This window comes from Gadus chalcogrammus, chromosome 21, assembly GCF_026213295.1.
Source record: "Gadus chalcogrammus isolate NIFS_2021 chromosome 21, NIFS_Gcha_1.0, whole genome shotgun sequence".
Taxonomy (NCBI): domain Eukaryota; kingdom Metazoa; phylum Chordata; class Actinopteri; order Gadiformes; family Gadidae; genus Gadus; species Gadus chalcogrammus.
Genome location: NC_079432.1, coordinates 9,486,844 through 9,509,103, shown reverse-complemented (window position 1 = coordinate 9,509,103; position 22,260 = coordinate 9,486,844). Strand labels below are relative to the sequence as shown.

The 22,260-nt window shown below is 47.5% G+C and overlaps 1 protein-coding gene across 5 annotated transcripts in view; it reads left to right on the top strand.

Moving 5' to 3' along the window:
• Positions 1–22,260, top strand: part of cdc42bpab (CDC42 binding protein kinase alpha (DMPK-like) b) — a 72,204-nt gene that overhangs the window by 32,011 nt on the left and 17,933 nt on the right. For all 5 annotated transcript variants that reach the window (XM_056581883.1, XM_056581881.1, XM_056581880.1 and 2 more), the window contains exons 6-23: positions 5,752–5,845; positions 7,013–7,213; positions 8,525–8,663; positions 9,488–9,597; positions 10,631–10,710; positions 12,586–12,752; positions 13,222–13,344; positions 13,635–13,768; positions 14,069–14,190; positions 14,607–14,727; positions 15,072–15,182; positions 15,341–15,603; positions 16,951–17,056; positions 18,602–18,726; positions 20,302–20,407; positions 20,720–20,868; positions 21,528–21,619; positions 22,157–22,233. In XM_056581883.1, the coding sequence (XP_056437858.1) occupies positions 5,752–5,845; positions 7,013–7,213; positions 8,525–8,663; positions 9,488–9,597; positions 10,631–10,710; positions 12,586–12,752; positions 13,222–13,344; positions 13,635–13,768; positions 14,069–14,190; positions 14,607–14,727; positions 15,072–15,182; positions 15,341–15,603; positions 16,951–17,056; positions 18,602–18,726; positions 20,302–20,407; positions 20,720–20,868; positions 21,528–21,619; positions 22,157–22,233 (2,320 nt within the window). The remainder of the gene's footprint in view (positions 1–5,751; positions 5,846–7,012; positions 7,214–8,524; positions 8,664–9,487; positions 9,598–10,630; positions 10,711–12,585; positions 12,753–13,221; positions 13,345–13,634; positions 13,769–14,068; positions 14,191–14,606; positions 14,728–15,071; positions 15,183–15,340; positions 15,604–16,950; positions 17,057–18,601; positions 18,727–20,301; positions 20,408–20,719; positions 20,869–21,527; positions 21,620–22,156; positions 22,234–22,260) is intronic.

Here is a 22,260-nt window from a genome sequence, read left to right as displayed (position 1 = left end):
TAATTGTATGGTGGTGTCTGGGGGCTGTGGGTGGGGGTTAGTGGCAGTAGCGCGGGGGGGGGGGGAGGCTGGATGGGGGGTGTGTGATGTTTCTCTTTGAGGACCTCTTTGGGGACTGTAATGACCGGGTATTGACAGGGGTGTGGTTGGGGGTGTGGTCTCCATCCATCCCCCTCTCGCATGCTGACACACACCCACAGTCATACATGCTCACAACCCATACACACAGACACACACACACGCACGCGCGCGCATGTGCGCGCGCCAAACTGCAGGAAATTAGAGATTTGCTCCCTGGAAAGGGTGGAGAAAACCCTGCAAGTCCCAAGAGAGGGGAGTTTCTGTGTGTGTGTGTGTGTGTGTGTGTGTGTGTGTGTGTGTGTGTGTGTGTGTGTGTGTGTGTGTGTGTGTGTGTGTGTGTGTGTGTGTGTGTGTGTGTGTGTGTGTGTGTGTGTGTGAGAGATGTGTATATATTCTGGACCCATTTTGTAGTTTAGATTATTGCAGTGTTCCTGAGATGTGTGTGTGTGTGTGTGTGTGTGTGTGTGTGTGTGTGTGTGTGTGTGTGTGTGTGTGTGTGTGTGTGTGTGTGTGTGTGTGTGTGTGTGTGTGTGTGTGTGTGTGTGTGTGTGTGTGTGTGTGTTCGCCCACGTGTGATGACGGGTGTGTATTTCCAGCCCTCATGACTCAACGGACAAATGAATTGAGGCTGTAATTTGAAGACCTCTGGTCTGTTCACGGGTGACTTTCCCCTTACACCAAACACACACAACCCATAAGGCCTCTGAATGGCTCAGCCATGGGGCCTTTTAAAGCCCATTCTCTTACTGGATGGCAGTTCAATACCCAGAATTCTTTGCAGACCTCTCTAGTCTCTCTATTCTGCCTGTTTGTTTTGACACAGACTCTGACAAATAGGCCATCTAATGACGTAGAGGTTTTTAGGTGAGCCAGAGAATAAGTTTATTTACCTTTATGTATTTTTATGTCTACTTATTTTTTATCCTATGGTATGGTTTCCCTTGGTAACAAATAGTTTGTGTGTCTCATCTCCCAGTACGGGATGACAGATGTTTCAATAGGACGACCCGACATGAACTGAATCAGGGCATCTGTCTGCCCCCTGTGTGTGTGCCTTTTGTGGTAGAGACTTTTGGAGAAATTACATCGGGGGTGGGCAGAGAGTGACCAGTGTGTGTGGGGGTCAGTGAGTAATGAGGGGTCGAGGGATGGAAGAGGACTGGTGTGTGTGTGTGTGTGTGTGATGAAAGAGTGGGGGAGAGAGAGTGGTAAAGCGTTGCTGACAGGTAACATCTGTTTCAGGGGGCATCCCTCCGTACTGTAGATTGCATGGCAGCTCAGTGTGTGACAGTGGCTGTGTATTTGTGTGTGTGTGTGTGGGAGTGAGACTGTGTGTGTGTGTGTGTGTGTGTGTGTTTCTGTTTGTGCCACTGGGCAGTGATGCGTGTGAATAGAGACATGTGTTGAGTTATTGATCCCGTCGGCGGGTGTAGCCACAGCCTGCAGATGCGAACAAAGACACACACACACACACACACACACACACACACACACACACACACACACACACACACACACACACACACACACACACACACACACACACACACACACACACACACACACACACACACACACACACACACACACAGCAAGTGATCGTGTTGTAGTTAATTGCCCACTTGCCTCTCTGGTCTCCCGCTTTGTGGAGGATGATCCAGGTGGATAAGGTCATTAGATTCAGCCTTGATAAAATGGATAAGAAATAAAACACGCTGAAACCTATCCCGAAATGGTTGTCTTCAGTGTGTATGTGTGTGTATTCGCACATGTCTGTCTATGTGTCATGCGTGCGTGCGTGCGCGTGTGTCCATGTGGCTAGCTCTCCAGATGGGTCTCCCAGATGGAAGTGGCGGTCTTAGGGCAGATTAGCGCGCTCTATTCTGGGCCCCGCTCGGCTCCTTAAGACCAGGGATGGCTCGCTGACACAGTAGCCTAGTTGGCCCCGACTACCTAGCTTAGCCTGGGTTAGCCGTTGCCCTAGCCCAGCTTAGCCTTGACTTGTAGCTTAGGGCTAGCGGGCCTTGCCTTTAACGTTACGATGCTGTTGTGTTTTCTTTTTCTTCAAAGTGGTTGCCTTCTAGTCGCCGCTGAGCTGTAGGAATTAAACTGGCGGCCCGAGCGACTACGGTTAATCATTACAGAGAGAGGTGAAAGAGAGGGGAGAGGGAGGGAGGGAGGGGAGAGACATGAAGGGAGATGCTAAGTCGGAGAGAAGAGACGACAAAGAGAGAGAGAGGAAAGAACACATGTATAAATGCTATATAAATGACCAAGGAGAAACGCGATGGAAATTGAGAATAACAAATTGCTTGCAAAAATAATATTTATTCAAAAATACAAATGGAGGGTTATGAAAGGAGTGTCAGGGAAACCAAAAGGGGGGGCAGTGGTGAAGGTAGTGGTCGCGGTGTTGGCTGTGGTCGTAGTAGTTGTGCTATTTGTCGCAGTGCTGGAAGCAGCCCTGTTTGTTTGATCTGCACTCATTACCAGCTCAGGGACCAGGCTGAGTACTAAATGGTTTATCAAGGACCGCGCCCCTCCTCTCCTCCAACCCTTACAAAGCTGTCTGGCTGCTGTACACACACACACACACGCACACACATGCACACGGCACGCACACTGGCACACAGACTGCAGCGTGTGCTGTGGTAGCCATGTTAGCTCCCCATGGTAGATATCCAGGAGAGCCGTGCCGCTAAGCTAACGCACTGGTCTTAATTTGCTGTGGTGCGAACGTAATTCACTGCTAAGTATGTACTTTTTATAGGGCTACCATGTTGACCTAAAGAGGCTTCTAGGAACTTATTGTTTTATTGCACACTGGGCCTTTCTGTGTTGACGCACTGAAGAGCAACACACACTGTTTGTTTGTATTGTAATAATAATAATAATAAATGAAATTTATATAGCGCTTAATATGGTACTCTAAGACGCTTTTGTAGTTGTGTGTTCTTTTTTTTTTGGTGTTTTAAAGTCCCCAGGACAGCGAAGTCCAACTACCAGGTAGTTATGTGAGTACGCAGTGACATCGCTACACTGCGATGGGGGTGCTACACTGTCATGTTTGTATGAAGGAGATGAGGTAGGAGGAATATAGTAGCCAGCTCTGTCTGTCTTTGTGTCACACCTTTAACCACTCATTTGTTTGTCCATCCGTCAATCTATCCTACCAGTTTATCCTCCTGTCCATAAAAGCACAAAAAGCCAATATAAAGTATCTATAAATAAAAACACCACCCTTCCTTATCTACATCAAGCAAACAAAGACACCAATTAAGTCACCATGGAACCCCCCCCCCTTCCCCCCTCCCTGCACTTCATTTGCCTATCCTTGGACCCGCCTCCTGCTGAGTGGGCCATGCCCCACCAGGAGACCGAGAAGCCCACCTAAAGAGTTGAACTAAGGTGGTCCAATACACTCCAGCACCTGTCAGTCAAACACCACCTGTTAGTACCCCCTGGGGTCCGACCCCCTCCTCCAGTGCCAGTCCCCCCCCCCCCCCCCCCCCCCCCCAAGCATGCTGTTCGCTCTGGTACATTCAGCCCCTATTTAGCTAGCTAGCACCTTGGATAAATGTCTGATTTAAGCCACTATGTGGCTGTGATATGCTCCTTGTTATTTAATATAACAATCATTTAATTGTTCCTTTATTTTTTCCTTAAATATATTCATGTATGTTTATGTCCCCTGACTTCCTTCCCTGTTGTCTGAAATCATGAGGATATTAATTTCCACAGCAAGGAAAGCGCTGGGTAATTGTAGCGCTGTCGAGCCTAGGAGTTATTCTGGCCTGCGATCCCACCGCACTTTGAATTACGGTTACTGCATGGAGGAAGGGGAGAGAGAGGGAAGGGAAGGAGGGAGGGGGGGGGGGGGGGGGGAGGTTTGAGTGGTTAGCATTCATACAAACGCTGCCGTATTCAAATCTCACACACGATTCCTCCCATTTGATCCGCGTGTTGGAAAGGGGGTCAGGGCGGACGTCCAAAAAATGGCCGACTTTCTACGGAATACGTCAAAGCGGTTTTAAATAAAAATCTCAGAGATTTGTGCTGTGCTGTATCTGGCCAGGTAGTCATGCGTATTCGGTGAGAGGAATAGTTTGGGGATTCGGTAGGACCCGTCCTTTTTCTCTGGGTTTATGTCTGGCACAGCGCACTCCGTAGAGGGGAGCAGAGGGAGGGGGAGGATTAGCGCTGATGTCCCCACGTGTCTGACGGCGCTAAAGGTCACGTTAGCCATGAGTGTCACCGCCGTTCAGGTGATCTCGCCGCTGATTCACGACATTAACAGTTATGACCGACTGGAAGGGCTTTTGCATGGGCTTGTGTGGCTATTGCAGGGTTGAGGGTGACACACACACGCACGCACGCGCGCGCGCGCACACACACACACACACACACACACAGAGACACAGAGACACACACACACACACACACACACACACACACACACACACACACACACAGAGAAACACACACACAGAGAAACACACACACAGAGAAACACACACACACACACACACACACACACACACACACACACACACACACACACACACACACACACACACACACACACACACACACACACACACACACACACAGAGAAACACACACACACACACACACACAGAGAAACACACACACACACACACACACACACAGAGAAACACACACACACACACAAACACTTAACAATCTGGTCTGTTTATAAGATGGAGGAGATGTCTGTGTGTGTGTACCTTGCTGTGGTTAATTTCCAGCAACAACAATGTCATCTGGCTAATGCGCCCAATTGGGGGAAATTACAGTTGATTGCATATCAAATATTTGTGTTATTACAGTGAGTTATTATACACAAACATGACATGAGGAAATGAAGCCAAATTTCCCCAGGTGCTACTTTTTCATTTCATGAAGACCGGGGGGAGGGGGTGTGTGGGTGTGTGTGTGTGTGTGTGTGTGTGTGTGTGTGTGTGTGTGTGTGTGTGTGTGTGTGTGTGTGTGTGTGTGTGTGTGTGTGTGTGTGTGTGTGTGTGTGTGTGTGTGTGTGTGTGTGATGAACGCCTGTGCACAGACGGGTCCCCTGGGTGCTGTTGCGTTTGGAGGAATCTATCATTGGTCTTATCCTCTTGCTTCTCTCAGGACTGCGCACTCAATTTGTCTCCTCTCTGTCTCCTTCACTCCCCCCCCCTTCCTCCCCCTCCTTGATTCTGCTTTCTCTCTCTCTCTCTTTCCCTCTACTTATTTTTTTTATTTTGACCCTTTTTATCACCATGTTTATCTCTTTTTACTGTCTGGATCTCTACCTCTCTCCATTGGATTTATTTGATTCTCTCTCTCTCTTTCCTTCCTCAACTCTTCCCTCCTGTCCCCCCGCTCTCGCCCTCCTCACTCATGTTCTGTCTCTCTACCTCCCATCTCATCTCCTTCCTCCTCTCCTCCCCCTCCTCTCTCCTTCTCCCTCGTCCCCTCCCCTGCCTCCCCTCGCCTCCCCTCACCACCTCTTCTATCCATACCTCCTCTCCCGTCTTCTCCCCCCTCCTCTATTCTCTCCCCTCTTTCCATCTTTCCCCTTCTCTCTCCCCTCCTCGCCTCTCCACCCCTCCTCTCCTCCCTCCTTTTTGGTCTTCCCTCCTCCTCCTCCTCCTCCTCCTGCTGCAGGGATATCAAGCCTGACAACATCCTGATGGATATGAACGGACACATCCGCCTGGCCGACTTTGGCTCCTGTCTCAAGCTGATGGAGGATGGAACGGTGAGCACAGATGAAAATACAACCGTCGCACACGCACATACACGCAACACACAAATGCATGAGCTCTCAAGTTGACATAGCTCCACACACAAGGTCACACACAAATACCCCCCCCACACACACACACACACACACACACACACACACACACACACACACACACACACACACACACACACACACACACACACACACACACACACACACACACGTACAGACGCACGTACAGACGCACATGCACACACGCACACATTGTGTCCCCTACTCAAAAGCACACAACCCAAACCACATGCTCTTCCTCCTGTACCCCCCACTGGGTACCTGGCGAGGTATGTTTGGATTCTCCCTCAGCTCCCGCAGACTCTTAACCACAGCCAGACCTCTCGGAGGGAACACTAAAACACAAACCAAAACATTAGAGTCACTTCCCGTCAGCTTTAGAGCTTTCAAAGAGGAGCGGAGGAAAAGTGAACGATGAGAGACATCTTTTATTATGACAACAGCTGAGTCATTCAGGGCCATGAATCCATACTGGCAAAAAGTCAAGATGCTAATGTTTCTTTCTGTATTCAAACCACTTCCTGATATTTTCTAAATAGCAAATGGGTCAAGCAAACTTATGCTAATAATATCCCTCCAGGACTAGCCCTTTTCTTCTGATATTCAAATCATATCCTGATATTGAGCGGTTAAATAACAAATAGGTCAAACAAACTCATGCTAATATCCCTAAAATACTAGCCTTTTCTGGCTTATCATAGTAAGATTAATAATTGGCGGGTACAGGCCGAGTCAGCTGAAAGATTGCTTCCCCTTCTTTATCCCAGTAGTGCTGCGATGGGGAAATAGCTTGGTGAAGTGTTGTTCGATCTCAACCCTATGCCTTCAAGATCAGGTGTTCGATTTCCACTGGGACCACCTTTGCTTAGAATGTATGCACTCATGGTTTGGATAAAAGCAACCACACCTGGGGGCATGCCATGGGACCTTAAATGATAAACAACTACATTATACATCTATACAGATTATCTTTACGTGCATATGTGTATCGACAAATTCTACCACATCATACTACATTATAGACATGCGTTGTGTGTGTGTGTGTGTGTGTGTGGCTGTGTGTGCGTGTGTGTGTTAACACGCTCTCCCTGTGTGCCGGTGCTCCAGGTGCAGTCTTCGGTGGCGGTGGGGACCCCTGACTACATCTCCCCAGAGATCCTGCAGGCCATGGAGGACGGCAAGGGGAAGTACGGCCCCGAGTGCGACTGGTGGTCCCTGGGGGTCTGCATGTACGAGATGCTGTACGGAGAGACCCCCTTCTACGCAGAGTCCCTGGTGGAGACCTACGGGAAGATCATGAACCACAAGGTGAGCTCCAGGGAGTTTGGTTTTAGCTCCATAGGGGGTGGCGGGGTGCGTTCCAATAGTTGTCCCATAAACTGTAGCAGTTTCGACCGCCCACGCCTCAAAAATCTCCAGATGTACTCCTCAGTTGTCATGGTACCCGCCGTTCCAATGTTAGTCATAATAATAATAATGTTAATCATAACACATTTGTCACTTAGCTTTTTCTAGGTACTCAGACACTTAACATGACGCTAAACATAAAACCCGGGAACGAGAGCAAACAAACAAGTACACTGTGTTCAAACATTAAAAAGCATCTTGAGTAAGAGGCAGTCAAAGGGGAAAAGTAGTAGGTAGCCAACTAGAGGTGCAGCTTAAAGACTAATAGCACAGAGGAATGTAGGAGAACGCTTTGGAATGCACCCCAGGTGTTTGTTGTTGTTTGAGTTGGGTGATCTATGGCAATTATTTTGGTCACATTTTGTATTGGGGAATTTATTGGTAAGAGTTTTCCTGCAGAGCGGGAAATAAATCCCACAGGAATGACTGCTTTATTCATGTCTATATCAGGAAAGATAGTCACTATGGTAACGTATTTTTCCGTGCTAATTCAGCGACCTGGAACAATAGACGATGCATTTCAAGCATATTTCTGATTTCAACCAAAATCAACTATTGACCCAGGATTACACTATGTGTTTTCTATTCCAACCAAAACCACAAGTACACATAGCAACGCGTGTGCGTAGTACATCACGGGGACAAAAGTGGTCGCACTTCAGTAAGCCTCCCAACAGAAGTATTTTAATGGAGCGTAGCGGGAGACCAGACAATAGATGTTTGGTAACTGCTCATTCACGGCTGTCTTATTTTAGGACGAACCGGCGCCTTCCTCTGCCAAAGGGAGAGAGTACTGAGAGAAAACACAGCGGAGTGTATTTTTAACGGCTTTTAATGTGTTATTCACCGCCGTCTGTTCGTTATCAGCCTCATCTGCCCTGCGGTGGTGTTGTCCCACTGTGTGATCCTTTTAGAATGCCCAGACACAAAGCACTTACCGGGTATTTTGCATCTTCTTAATTGTCCCGTCCTCCTCTTTAACACACACACATCAACACGCACACACATAAACACACGCACACATTCACACATACACTAACGCATACACTAACACATGCATATGCACATAAACACGCGCACACGCGCGCACACACACATTAACACATACACATACATGTATACATTAACACACACACACACACACACACACACACACACACACACACACACACACACACACACACACATTAACACACACATTAAACCTCACAGGAGCGGTTTCAGTTCCCGCAGCAGGTAGCCGATGTGTCGGAGGAAGCGAAGGACCTGATTCGCCGGCTCATCTGCAGCCGGGAGCACCGATTGGGCCAGAATGGCATAGAAGACTTCCAGCAGCACCCATTCTTCTCTGGTACGGCCACAAGCTTCACTCGCTCGCTCACTCACTCACTCACTCACTCACTCACTCACTCACTCACTCACTCACTCACTCACTCACTCACTCACTCACTCACTCACTCACTCACTCACTCACTCACTCACTCACTCACAGCCGAAAGATTCTGGGTGTGATGTGTGAACCCTTATGCCTACCTGTAGGCCTCCTTGAGGAAGATGCCCCTACCTACCTACACCATTACCTACATATAGAGATGTACAAAGTCAGTTGGATACAAATGTAGAAATAGCAAAGTCTATCTCCGCGTGTGGATGATGTACAAGCAGTGTGAGAATGGCACAAGAACATTAGCTAAAGTGCTTGTTAGCATTCCTTCCTCATGCCAACAAGTGGTTTGAGTGCATTAGCTTGGTGCTAGCGGCGCTGGGTCGTTTCAGTAAGGTTTACAGAGCTCAGCGTCCTGTTCTGGGGGGTCTGAAGGACACACTTTATAAGTCACACGCACACACGGAGGGTCGTAAGTGCTTGGCCCCATGCTATCCCCTGATTAAGGGATAATACAACAACATAATAACTTCATTTAATAACCACCACACAGTCTAAATGTATCGACTGGAGATCTTTGTTCTGAAATAATGTCTTGAAAAGGAACTGTATGTATTATATTATTATTATGAGCATATTTTCTTTCTTTCTTGTTTTTATTGTAGTATTTTAGTATAAAACTTATGATATTATAGGCATCATTGCTGAGGTACAGGATACTTGGTGGTTTAATTTTCTCCTTTGTTATTTTAATAAAAATATTGCCCCGCTAATTCTCCACTTCTGTTCAGGCATCGACTGGGACAACATCCGCAACTGTGAGGCCCCCTACATCCCGGAGGTCAGCAGCCCCACAGACACGTCCAACTTCGACGTGGACGACGACTGTCTCAAAAACTCGGTAAGACCGCTCGGGGTCTGTGAAATGACCTCTGTAAAGCTATGCCAAGCACTCAGGGCTGTGTGTTTTCATTTTTTTTACACACTGACTCAATGTTCTCTAACCAAGTCCAGCCATCTTGGAGGGAAAACAATCCAAGTCATAGCCAACCCATTGTTCTGTTGTAAACACAATGTCACAGCTCGACAATAAAACCTGACAAAAAACGACTTCCCTGGTTCCTAAATAGGAGATCTCTCTCTCCAAGTTCCACTGCCCGACGGTACCTCCTTTTTTAGTCATGCCAGGCTTCATAGACAAATGCATCATTCACTCCTCTCTCCCTCTCTCTCTCCCCTCTCTCTCCCTCGCCTCTCCCCCCTTTAGTTTCTCGCTGTATGTAATCCTCCTTTGTTTATCTTCGAACCAGGGCTGTAGAGAAGCCTAGATTACTCTGTGAGCAAGCAAATCCATGCAAACATGTCCGCAGTGCTCATCACACACACACACACACACACACACACACACACACACACACACACACACACACACACACACACACACACACACACACACAGGGTTACGAACCACCTCAGGCTAAAAATAACATTGACGGGTTCAAAAATAAAACCTTTTATTTATGGCACACTTTAAATTACCTAAACCTTTGAAGTGGCTATTAGAGCTGTATTTCTATCAATGCTCGCAGGGATTATGTTTCGGACGGAAGCAGGGACATTTGTTAAACCCTCGGATGTGCGCTGAGAGTACATTGAACAGTTGGAATCGCCATGCCAACGCTCCATACTGGAAAAGCCTTGCAGACTGTTTACAACTGAACCTCTCAAATGTTCAGGACCGTGACCGAGTCAGGGAAATTCATGACGACACCAAGGGCTGTGCTTGAGGACATTCTCTCTCTCTCTCTCTCTCTCTCTCTCTTTCTTCCGCTCTCTCTCCCTCTCCTCTCTTCCTCCCCCATCCCCTTGATTGCGTCTCTCCGCAATGGTGACTCTGTGACCGCTAACCCTAAATGTTGTGGTTTCTCTTCCAGGAGACCATGCCCCCTCCCTCACACACAGCGTTCTCGGGTCACCACCTGCCCTTCGTGGGCTTCACCTACACCAGTAAATGGTAAGTGACACTGAACACTGACCCTGTACGTCCTTCACTTCATTTCCTCTTTCACTGAAGACAGAGAACATTCCTTTGAGCATCAGCAAGTTTGATGACCTCACAAGTAAATTCATCCTACCACAGTTCGATATGCAACCTATTAAGCAGGGCATTTTTAATGTTACTTTCATATTCGTCATAGGTCAGAGGGCAAATGGAAAACAATGCAGCTAAACCAAATGATCTTGTTTATTAGCTGTTTTTGCAGTGAAACTGAATACTTTAAAGCTTTCAATATGTTTAGAGTTGTAGGACAATCACAGTCCGGCCCCAAAACCCCTCTTGCTTCATTGTCTCCTAGGTCTACTGCTATGGTCGCCATTTTTTTTTATTTTCCATCTCTTTCGGTCGAATAGGGTGACATAAAAACGTCCAGGACGCGGTTAAAAAGACTGTCAAAGGCATCAGTTACACTTTTCTGACTTTCCTCTTGGTATGCATCGGTAGGAATACATGACAATGAGAGTAAAACAATGATTGAGTATAAATTGGAACGGCTGTCTGAAAAGGCCTCAAATGAAGTTGTTAAAAGAGGAGGAGAGTTTATTGTTCCCCGGCGAAACAGGGCTGCCCCCAGCTCACAGAAGTTCTCTCACTGACCGTGAGAAAGTTGAAAGACTATGAGTGTGTTCCCTGCTCAAGCCTCAGCGGTTTCGATCATTCTCCCTCTCTTCCTCTCTTTCTCATGCCCTTTCTTTCTCTTTCTCTGATGCTGACTTCTGCTTTTCTCTTTTTCTCTCCCCTGACCTTTTATTCCTGTCCCCCCCTTTTTAAACCATTTTTTCTTTTCATAATTTTTCCCTTCTATCACATCCTTCACAGTCTTGCTCTCTCTCTCGCTTGCTCTCTCGCGCTCCTCTTCCCCTTCTCCACCCCCCCCTCTCCCCCTATTACTCTCCCCCAATGAGTGCCCTGTCACATATCCGCTGACAGGACATTTCTTAGCGCTGTTCCTTCATCTCCTCCTCATCCTCGTCTTCCATTTCCTCCCACAACTGAGTCTCCTTTCTGTGGAAGTCTGAGCCATCCGCTAGCTCACATCGGTTCCAGTATTCACTGGAACCAGGTTCAAACAGAACATGTCAACTGAGTTATTTCACTCCGACACCCCCTCCCCACTTCCCACCATGGCATACGATGGACACAGGAAGTGTGTCCGTCCCCCAACCAATATATTAGGGCTGTAACAGGAAGAGACCAGAACGGAATGTACTGGAACTTCGGGGTCTTTGTTCGTAGCTTCTTAGCCCATGTGCCCTGTGATGTTATTGTTATTATGTTGATTAATCCCGAGTCACATGACCTTCAGGCCTCTCTGTGATAGGAGGATTCCTAATAAGGTGATCAGGGAGGGACTAAACTGAAGTGGAGTCGCATTCTAATCACATTTTTAAGTATCATTAATAAAAAGGCAAAAATATAAAAGAAAATCGTTGAATTATGGTAAACTAATGAGAATACGTTAAAAAAGTAACACAAATCAGCCAGCAAACATACAGTTTAAATGTTTTAGTCTTCTAAATAAGAAGGTGCAACAGGATTTTTGCGTCAGGAATTTAAACAACTCAGTTTTGACTTGAATCTTCTATGGAGGCGAACGCACCTAATCCAAGTTAAAGGGGCAGACTTAGTGGCTTCTATCAGAACAGATCATTAAAATAAGAATTGTGTTTTCCTTCTCTGAGAATGGGTATTCAGTGGTCTGCAATCTGCGACCTCACTTCTAGCTTCCACTCACTGCAACCTTTAAAGTTGAAGCGTCCCTCCAATCGCGACCCCTGAACGGGTGTCCACACAAATGGTAACGTCGCCCCCCCTTCCCTCCTCCTGCAGCGTGCTGTCAGACAGGGGCAGCCTGCGGGACCTGGCGGGGCAGGCGGGCCGGGGCGGGCTGGACCAGGTGGAAGCCTGCCTGCAGGACAGCCTGGCCACCGAGGCCTACGAGAGGAGGATCCGGCGGCTGGAGCAGGAGAAGCTGGAGCTCAGCCGCAAGCTGCAGGGTGAGAGCAGAGGGGTTCAGCTCCGGTCTGAGAGCGGGTTGTACCGTGTGTTCATTTTGATGTGGATGGTGTGTTTCTATGCCTCGGATTATTACAGTTGCTTTCAATCTTTCTCAAGAGTAAGGGGGTCGCAGGATGGCACTAATACACTCTCTTCTATCTCTCGAATATTTGACCTCTGACCTCAGTTTTCTGGTCTAAACTGTATGTACATTGTAACATACATTGCAATATGTTTCCAGTTTTCTCTCTCAAAGAATGCATGCTTACAATAGTGTACCCCACCACTGCTCATGTAAATATAAGTGTCACATGCTAAAGAAATATATCAATATTAGAACATCAGATGTGATTAAAACTACAATGCAAGTCTAAAAGTTGTATTGCGATTTACTTTATATAAAAAGACAGTTTTCTACTGTCATTCCTGTTGAACTGACCTTTGACCCCTCCGGCCGCCCCCTCCCAGAGGCGACCCAGACGGTGCAGGAGCTGCAGCACCCGGGTTCGGAGCTTCCCCTGACCCCCAGCCGGGAGCTGGAGATCAGGAGCCTGAAGAGTGAGATCGACCTCCTCAAGAAGCAGATCGCCGGTCAGTAGATCTCTGCTCCGTCTGGGATTCTCTGGGGAAGCCCTGTCAGCTAAAGAGTGAGACGGGGAAATACCGATTCTGTTCTTGCATGAGCAGGGAGTGGTCCGTCAAATTCAAAAGAAACGACGCTTAAATATGAAGAAAGCGACATGGAGAGAAATTAATGTCTACAATCCTTCTCAAACCTTCCAAACCTTTTATAGAACTACAAAGTTGTTTGGTGACAGAGCCGGGGGTGCATAGATTTAATTTGATCGATGATAAAGTGTGTGTCTGTGTGTGTGTTTCAGACTCGGGCCAGATCGAGAAGCAGCTGGAGGATGTGACCTCAGCCAGGAGGGACATGGACGACTCGTCCAAACACACCAGGAACCTGGAGAAGCAGATCCGGAGCCTGACCCAGGAGAAGGACGACCTGCACAAGGTACCCCCACACCAGATCAGCATCATCTATCATTATGGGGTCACAGGTACTACCAGGACCCGGCCCGAGGTAGTTCTGGCTTGTACCAGGGAACTCTGTTGGACTTCTAAGTGTGACTATTAAGTTAGATTATTAATGGTGACTACTGAGTGCCAATACATGGTGTCAATGCTGACTTTGTGTCAGACTTTGAATCTGACCGCCTAGTCTGACCTCCTAGTCTGACCTCCTAGTCTGACCGCCTAGTCTGACCGCCTAGTCTGCTTGCTAAGTCTGACCCCCCGTGCCTGTTTGGACCAGGACATGGTGGAGGCCAGTGAGAAGCTCAAGGCCCAGTCCAAGGACCTGAAGGAGGCTCACGGCCAGAGGAAGCTGGCCATGCAGGAGTTCTCGGAGCTCAACGAGAGGCTCACGGACCTCAGGTAACCCGTCGGGTGTTTTGACTATTTTGTATGTCGAGCAATTTCTCTGGAAGCAGTTTTTCCGACGGCAACAGTTTTTTCGACGACGATTTATCTCTGTTTACGTTCCTCATAGCGGAGGGAAGTTGGGTCGTCTACTTCTTCTTTGTTGATCCAACACTCACAAGCTATTATTTGAGCTGAGGGGGGAATTTGCGTTTGGGACTGTTAGGGTGTGTGAGTGACCGTCTCCCGGGAACCCCGAATATCCCGAATTCAAAGTTTGGCGACCATTTCCCAACCAACTTTCAACCTTTCAAGATCCAACCTCTTGATTTATTTTCCTGCGTCGCCATGACAGCCCTGTCAGTCCTGTCAGCCCCGTCGGTCCAGGTCTAATCCGTCTCTCTGTGTGCGTCTGGTTGTCCTGCCCCCAGGACGACCAAGCAGCGTCTGGTGCGGCAGCTGCGGGACAAGGAGGAGGAGATGGAGAGCCACGCCCAGAAGGTGGAGGCCCTGCGGCTGGAGGTGCGCAAGGCGGACAGGGCTAAGAAGGAGGTAGAGTAGACCCACCCCGGCTGCCCCCGTGGTTGCTAGTACGATGCCCTACAACACTCCTTCCCTCCATCCCTCTCTCGTGTGCGTGTGTGTGTCTGTGTGCGTGTGTGTAAACTATTGACTAAAGTGCCGTATGTGTTGTCCATCTGTCTGTCTCTCCAGTCACATGCGTAATATTAACGAATTGTCACCACATTTATTTTACCCAATTTCTTAATATTGATCAATATTGAGCTGTTATTGATAGAACTTTGGAATCATCCTCGATTCCCACATGACAATTGTAGGCCGGGAATATAAACAATGGTGTCTAATGTGTGTGTGTGTGTGTGTGTGTGTGTCAGCTGGAGATGGTAGCGGAGGTGCAGACGGCCGAGGCCCAGAAGGAGAGGAAGCTGAGGGAGAGGAACGAGCAGTACAGCCGACAGCTGGAGGAGGAGCTGGAGGGATTCAAGGTACACGCGCACACACGCACGCACGCGCGCGCGCGCGCGCGCACACACACACGCACACACTTTAGAGATTCCTCTAAATTCCTATCTCTCTCTCTCTTCTCTCTCTCTCTCTCTCTCTCTCCCCTCCCCTCTCCCCCCCACCCTCCCTCCCTCTCCAGTCCAAGCAGGGCCTGTCCCCCACCACCAGCCCCGGGGACCCCACGGCGGCGGCCTCCTCCCAGGAGGGGGCGCTGCGCCCGCGGGCCGACCTGGAGCAGAAGGTGGGCCACTACGAGGAGGAGCTGGGCCGGCGGGAGACGCAGCACGCCTCGGAGCTCAAGGCGATGCGCAAGGAGCTGCGCGACGGCGAGGGCCAGCACCTGGCGCTGCAGAAGGAGATCCTCATGCTGAAGGACAAGCTGGAGAAGACCCGCCGAGAGAGGTAGGGGGGGGCTGACCTCTGACCCCTGATTCCGCCTACCGGCCCCCCACCACACCAAGCACCTAGCCCCTTCACCTTTCTTTTGGCAATTTATTTAACCAGGCTATTTGACACGAAGGCCAAGGTAAGGCTTAGCGGCGGCCATCTTGGTTTTCACCACTAGCTGGCTGTGGGGAGTCTAATGTGTTATGTTTCCGTTAAAGGTGATATATTATACCACCAGGTGTGAGTGTGATAATCCCTGAACCACCTCTGAGCAGGATGAGGTTTCTCCCTGAGGTTTGTTCAATGGTATCATAAAGCTCAGTTTTGGAAGTGTTCAAAGAAGGTTGTTTGAGGTGAGGCGAAACCCACAAAAGAGTCAAAGCGGGTGAGTTATGGGACGTTATAGCACCTAATTCCCTCTGTTTCCTGTTTTCTCTCCATCGCTACAGTGAAGACAGTTTGAGGTAAATATAGCCACTAGAAGTAGCATAGAGATGTACAAGTCGCACTATACATGTGCATCTTTGTGTTTTTGTGTGCGCCCTGAACCCTTAAAGATCCTAACCCTTATAAATGTATCCAGCAGTCAGTTATCTCACATGAAGAGAAGTTTGGCTTAGTGTTACCGGGTTTCACAGCCAGTCTGCCAGAATGCTGATTATTAACAGAAGATATTATGTTTGGGAGAGGTTCTATGTGTTGCTGTGCTTGCTGGCACCTTGTGTCCTTCCCGGTAGTAGCATCACATTATTCCTGGTGTGTTGTTTAATCCCCCTGCAGCCTATCGCGTTTATAAAACTGCCTTAATGTGTTTTTGGTCTGAATAACTTTCTGAACATTCTTCCCCCCGGATAACTCCATTTACAAAACAATGTGGTGACCTATGCTATCTGAAATGTCTAATTTTCTCTCTATCTCTCGTACACACACACACACACACACACACACACACACACACACACACACACACACACACACACACACACACACACACACACACACACACACACACACACACACACACACACACACACACACACACACACACACGAGTGATCGATGACAAGGATTTTCTAAAATGCAATGAATGTTAGATTAATCATCTTGTCAACAAGTATGGAATTTGAGGTTTTAGTTTATCTCAGTGTAGCTAAAGCTAATGTTTATACATAACACAGCACTGGTGGTTTACATATTGAATGATTCACTGGAGGGATCATAGGGGACATCATGAGGCATACACAGTTTGGATTACAGAGGTTACCGGGAAAACTCTGTAATATGTAATGTAGTATAATGTATCCAGCCTCCAAAGGGTTTTTAGAAATAACGTGTGTTTGTGTGTGTGTGTGTTCTCCACAGCCAAAGCGAGCGAGAGGAGTTTGAGACGGACTCCAAACAGAAGTATGAGAGAGAGCGCGTTCTTCTCACAGAGGAGAACAAGAAGTTAGCCAGCGAGCTGGATAAGGTGAAGAGACCATTAGACTCACTCTCTCTCTCACTGTTTCTTTCTCTCTTTTTTTCTCTCTCTCTCTCTCTCTCTCTCTCTCTCTCATTCATGTGCACTCACACACAATATTCCTATACGCACGCATGCGAGCGTTCAATGTGTAAATGGGGATGTCGACATTTATATGTGAACACAAACACATGAACATTCCCTTGAAAAGCAAACTCTTGCTCTCCAGTTCGTTCTCTCTCCTTCTCTCTCTCTCTATAATCACAAGCACACAGATGGTGAGTCACAAGTTCAACTGAGCACATGAAATGTAAATGCGCACACGCACTCACAGTTGAATGTGTGTTTTGGACTGCAGGTCAGGTGGTAGCCCAGATGAGAGAGGGAATACCTGATGATATGTGTATCACTCTCTCTCCCGCCTTACCCTGACCTTTTCATCGCTTGCCGCTCTTATTTGTTTTTTTTGCTTTCATCCTTTCTTACACACACTCACAGCCACACTCACAGTCACACACATAGTCACACACACAGTCAAACACACAGTCACATACAACCACTCACACTCCCTTGCCCTCTCTCACACTCCCACCTCCACTCACACAAGGACCCTGACCCTAGCTCAGCCACAGTAGCCCCTACCCAACCAGCCGCCCTCCCCCAGCCTCCCCTCCCGGCTGGTCCCCTACCCAACCAGCCTCCCCTCCCGGCTGGTCCGGCCCATCCAGAGCCCTATCTGCTCCGTATTCCTCACACAAACACACGCTGGTGGAGTGGGGCTCTGGAACGCTCCTCTGTTGTCTTTGGACGCCAGCGGGACAGTGGATACTTGGAGGGTGGAAGTCAGGGCTCTCCCAAGACAAACAAAGCCTCAGATCTGTTATGGAGCGCGGGGGGGGGGGGGGGGAGAGAGAGAGAGGGGATATGAATATATGGAATATTAATACATTTGTTATGAAGACATGGAATATAGAAGGATATATTATCTTCATTTATGGGATAATATATTATATTTAAAATTGAATCATGGAATATTTAGACATGGAATATTTGGACGTTGAGGGATAAAGACATTAAATATTTAGACAGTGAATTTTTGGGACATGGAATATTAGTACCAACAGTCAAAGCACTTTGAGATTCTTGAATATAAAGTGCATTATAAATAAAATGTATTATTATATTATTATTATTATTAGTACATGGCATATTGAAAGGGCAGGGTCCTTGTCCAGGAAAGGCTATTGGATCACATTTGTGAGTTCAGTGTGGATGAGGATCAGTCCCCTCACAAAGAGGCGATGTGTGTTTGATTACACTCCCATCACCCATCCCCATGAGTTCACAATCACAACAATAGGACAGGTGTTGAACGCTGTGGAACAGTCCCAGCGGATTCAAACATGTCTGTATTCATAAAATTATAGAATGACCTCACATTACCTACATGTTGTGTACGAAGTCAAGCCATTCTTCTTACTACACGTTTTCTTTGTGTTTGTCCGTCTGTGTGTGTGTGTGTGTGTGTGTGTGTGTGTTCCTGTGTGTGCGCAGCTGTCCGGTATGTTTGAGAAGGTGAGCAGCGCCAGACGGCAGCTGGAGGAGGAGCTGAGGGAGCTGTCGGACAAGAAGGAGAGCGTAGCGCACTGGGAGGCCCAGATCACTGAGATCATCCAGTGGTACGGCACACACACACACACACACACACACACACACACACACACACACACACACACACACTGGGAGGCCCAGATCACTGTGATCATCCAGTGGTACGGCGCGCACACACAGATCATTGAGCTCATCCAGGGGTACGACGCACGCACACACACACACACACACACACACACACACACACACACACACACACACACACACACACACACACACACACACACACACACACACACACACACACACACACACACTGGGAGGCACAGATCACGGAGATCATCCAGTGGTAAGACACACACTCACACACACACATGTACATTATATATACTTCCAAACATGCAGAGTCCCCTAATACATCCAATACAAACTTGTAGACTTTCCTCCCCAGCCAGCTTGTATAAACCAAAGAATCCGCACAGACACATGCACGTCTCTGTGCGTGTGTGTGTTTGTAAACAGGTGGACAAACACACATTAGGCATTAATGTGAAACACTTGTTCAAACACTAGTACTTAAAGTACTCCAAACAGACTCTACCTTTTGCTGTTGACGGACTGGCATACATAAACCCACTCCTACTCAACTTCTCACACACACAAACTCACACACACATCCATAAACCCACATGCAAGCATCCTCACTAAAGGACACGCTCAGTGCTGTTAACGTTCAGGCATATTTCTGTGGTCAACACTGCCCCCTAGTTGACATTATTTGGTACTGCAACATAAATGCATACCAGGAAGAGCTTTAATGAGCCTCATGGGTAAAAAAGACCCCTAGCGGTACCAAAGCGAGCAAGTTACAAGTAAGGCTGTCTCCTCTGCAGTGGAAATGTCTTTAAATGCTAGTGATTTTTATAGAAAGGCTGAATCATCATCACAGTTGACACACAGACACGCACACTCGTATAGCAAGGCGACAATGTGTTTTGTGTGTTGGGGTCAGTAGCAGTTCATGCAGTAGGCATGGTGGCTAAATATACCAGCCTTGTCTGTACAATACACAAGAGTGTTTATTTGCCTGTCGGCCTGTCTGTCTGGGTTTAATTGATGAGGTAACTCTGTGCAGAGGCGTGGGCGGTCAGATAAACACCCACGTTAAGCTCACTTAAACAGGTTTAGTCTGCTCATGCAAACATGCAGTGAGTCTACAAAGTCAAGAGTGGACTGTTGTGCAAGGCCAAGGGTTTTACTGCAGGGAAACGTCCCCATGCAACCACTCTGTGTCTGTGTGTTTCTATGACTGTTTATTTGTAACTATGTGTGTATGTGCTTGTATTCAAGTGATGAGAAGGAGCTCCCTCCAGGCTATTTATTTGATTTAAATAAATGAAATATATTTAATGTGTATCTTATATTTGTATTTATATATTTAATATAAATGTGTCTGTGTCTATATACAGGGTGAGTGGTGAGAAGGATGTTCAGGGCTACCTGCAGGATATATCTTTAGTCTATATAATATATATATCTAACGTGTGTGTGTCTATATACAGGGTGAGTGGTGAGAAGGATTCGCGGGGCTCCCCACAGGCTATATATTAAGTGTATATAATGTATATTGTGTGTGTATACAGGGTGAGTGATGAGAAGGATGCGCGCGGCTACCTACAGGCGTTGGCCACCAAGATGACGGAGGAGCTGGAGGGTCTGAGGAACACCAGCCTGGGGGCCCGTGCCACGGTGAGACGCGCGCGCGCACGCGCACACACACACACACACACACACACACACACACACACACACACACACACACACACACACACACACACACACACACACACACACACACACACACACACACACACACACACACGCGCGCACACACATCATAGATCATCATCATCACAGTACGCTCATAGGTGGGTACTTGGTTAGGACACGCGTGTCCATAATGTAAATACAAACTTAACGACTTAACTTTACCCTTTGTCCTTCTCTCTATATCTCCCCCCTCTCTCTCTCTCCCCCGCCCCCCCTCTCTCCCCCCTCCAGGACATGCCGTGGAAGATGCGTCGCTTCGCCAAGCTGGACATGTCGGCCCGTCTGGAGCTGCAGTCGGCCCTGGACGCTGAGATCAGGGCCAAGCAGGGCATCCAGGATGAGCTCAACAAAGTCAAGGCCTCTAACATCTCCACCGAGTGGTACGTATTCCCTACTCTTCGCTTTATGTCAATGCAAAACTATCTCTCCCTCTCTCTCTGTCTGTGTCTATCTGTGTGTATCTGTCTGTCTCTCGCTCTGTCTCTTACTATTTGTGTCTCTCTGTCTGTCTCTCGCTCCGTGTCTCTTACTATTTGTGTCTCTCTGTCTGTCTCTCGCTCTGTGTCTCTTACTATTTGTGTCTCTCTGTCTGTCTCTCGCTCCGTGTCTCTTACTATTTGTGTCTCTCTGTCTGTCTCTCGCTCTCTGTCTCTTACTATTTGTGTCTCTCTGTCTGTCTCTCGCTCCGTGTCTCTTACTATTTGTGTCTCTCTGTCCCTCATACTTGTTGTTTCTCTGTTTATGTCTTTATCTCCTCTCTTCTGTTCAGAGAAAAGTAAAAACTGCCAAAATAATTCTGCCAATGTTCGCTCTGCTAGCTTACTAGCAAGCTAAAGCCCCTAATGTGTGCTGCCCGGTCCATTAGCTTGCTAGCATGCTACAACGGCCATTTTCCACAAACTATTCTCACCATAAAGACAATTTCTTGAATTATTAGCATTAATAATGTCGTATTAATATGTACTTTCATAAACAATGCCTACAGCAAAGCTCTGTCCAAATGTGTGTGTAACGGTTTTGTCACCCCCCCCCTTCCCAGTAAACTACAGGAGGTAGAGAACAGGAACCAGGACCTGCTGTCTGAGATCGACCGGCTGAAGAAGGAGACGGAGGAGATGAGGCTGCGCAGGGGTGAGCCCCCTTTATGTCACCTTTAGGGCCCTCATGGGACCGGAATCACAGGGGAAGACGAGGCGACCTTTGAGAAAATAGTTGAATATTGAATAATGTTGCTTTGAAACGTGTCATTTGATAAACATTGTGATATCACAGCGCGTTAGACATACCAATCTTTGTTAAATGATTTACTAACATAATCTCTCTAAATCAGGGAAATGTTTTGATATCTTTTAAAGGGGAGTGGTCCCACTTGTCTATTCTCTCATTTAAGAGTACTGATTCTTACAAATATTGGGAAAAGGTTTTACATCACCTCTGTTTCCGCGATGGGTTGAACTATTGACATATTTTGTCTGAGTTCAACTCCCGGACCAATAACATCTATTGTCCAACATTTGTTAATTATTTTGCAGAAGTAGATAGATGTTGCAGACAGCCATTTTGTGTGGCGGATTTCCCTTTAATTTACTTTTTCCATTTCTGTTAATGCATGTGTTTGATCGTAGCCTCTTCTAATCCTATGTATTTTATAATTGTTTGTATTGCCAGGAGTTAAACACCAAGATTCCCAGAATTCCTTCCTGGCGTTCCTTAACGCCCCCACCTCAGCGCTGGACCAGTTCGATGTAAGTTCCAGACAGTAACCCCAACTC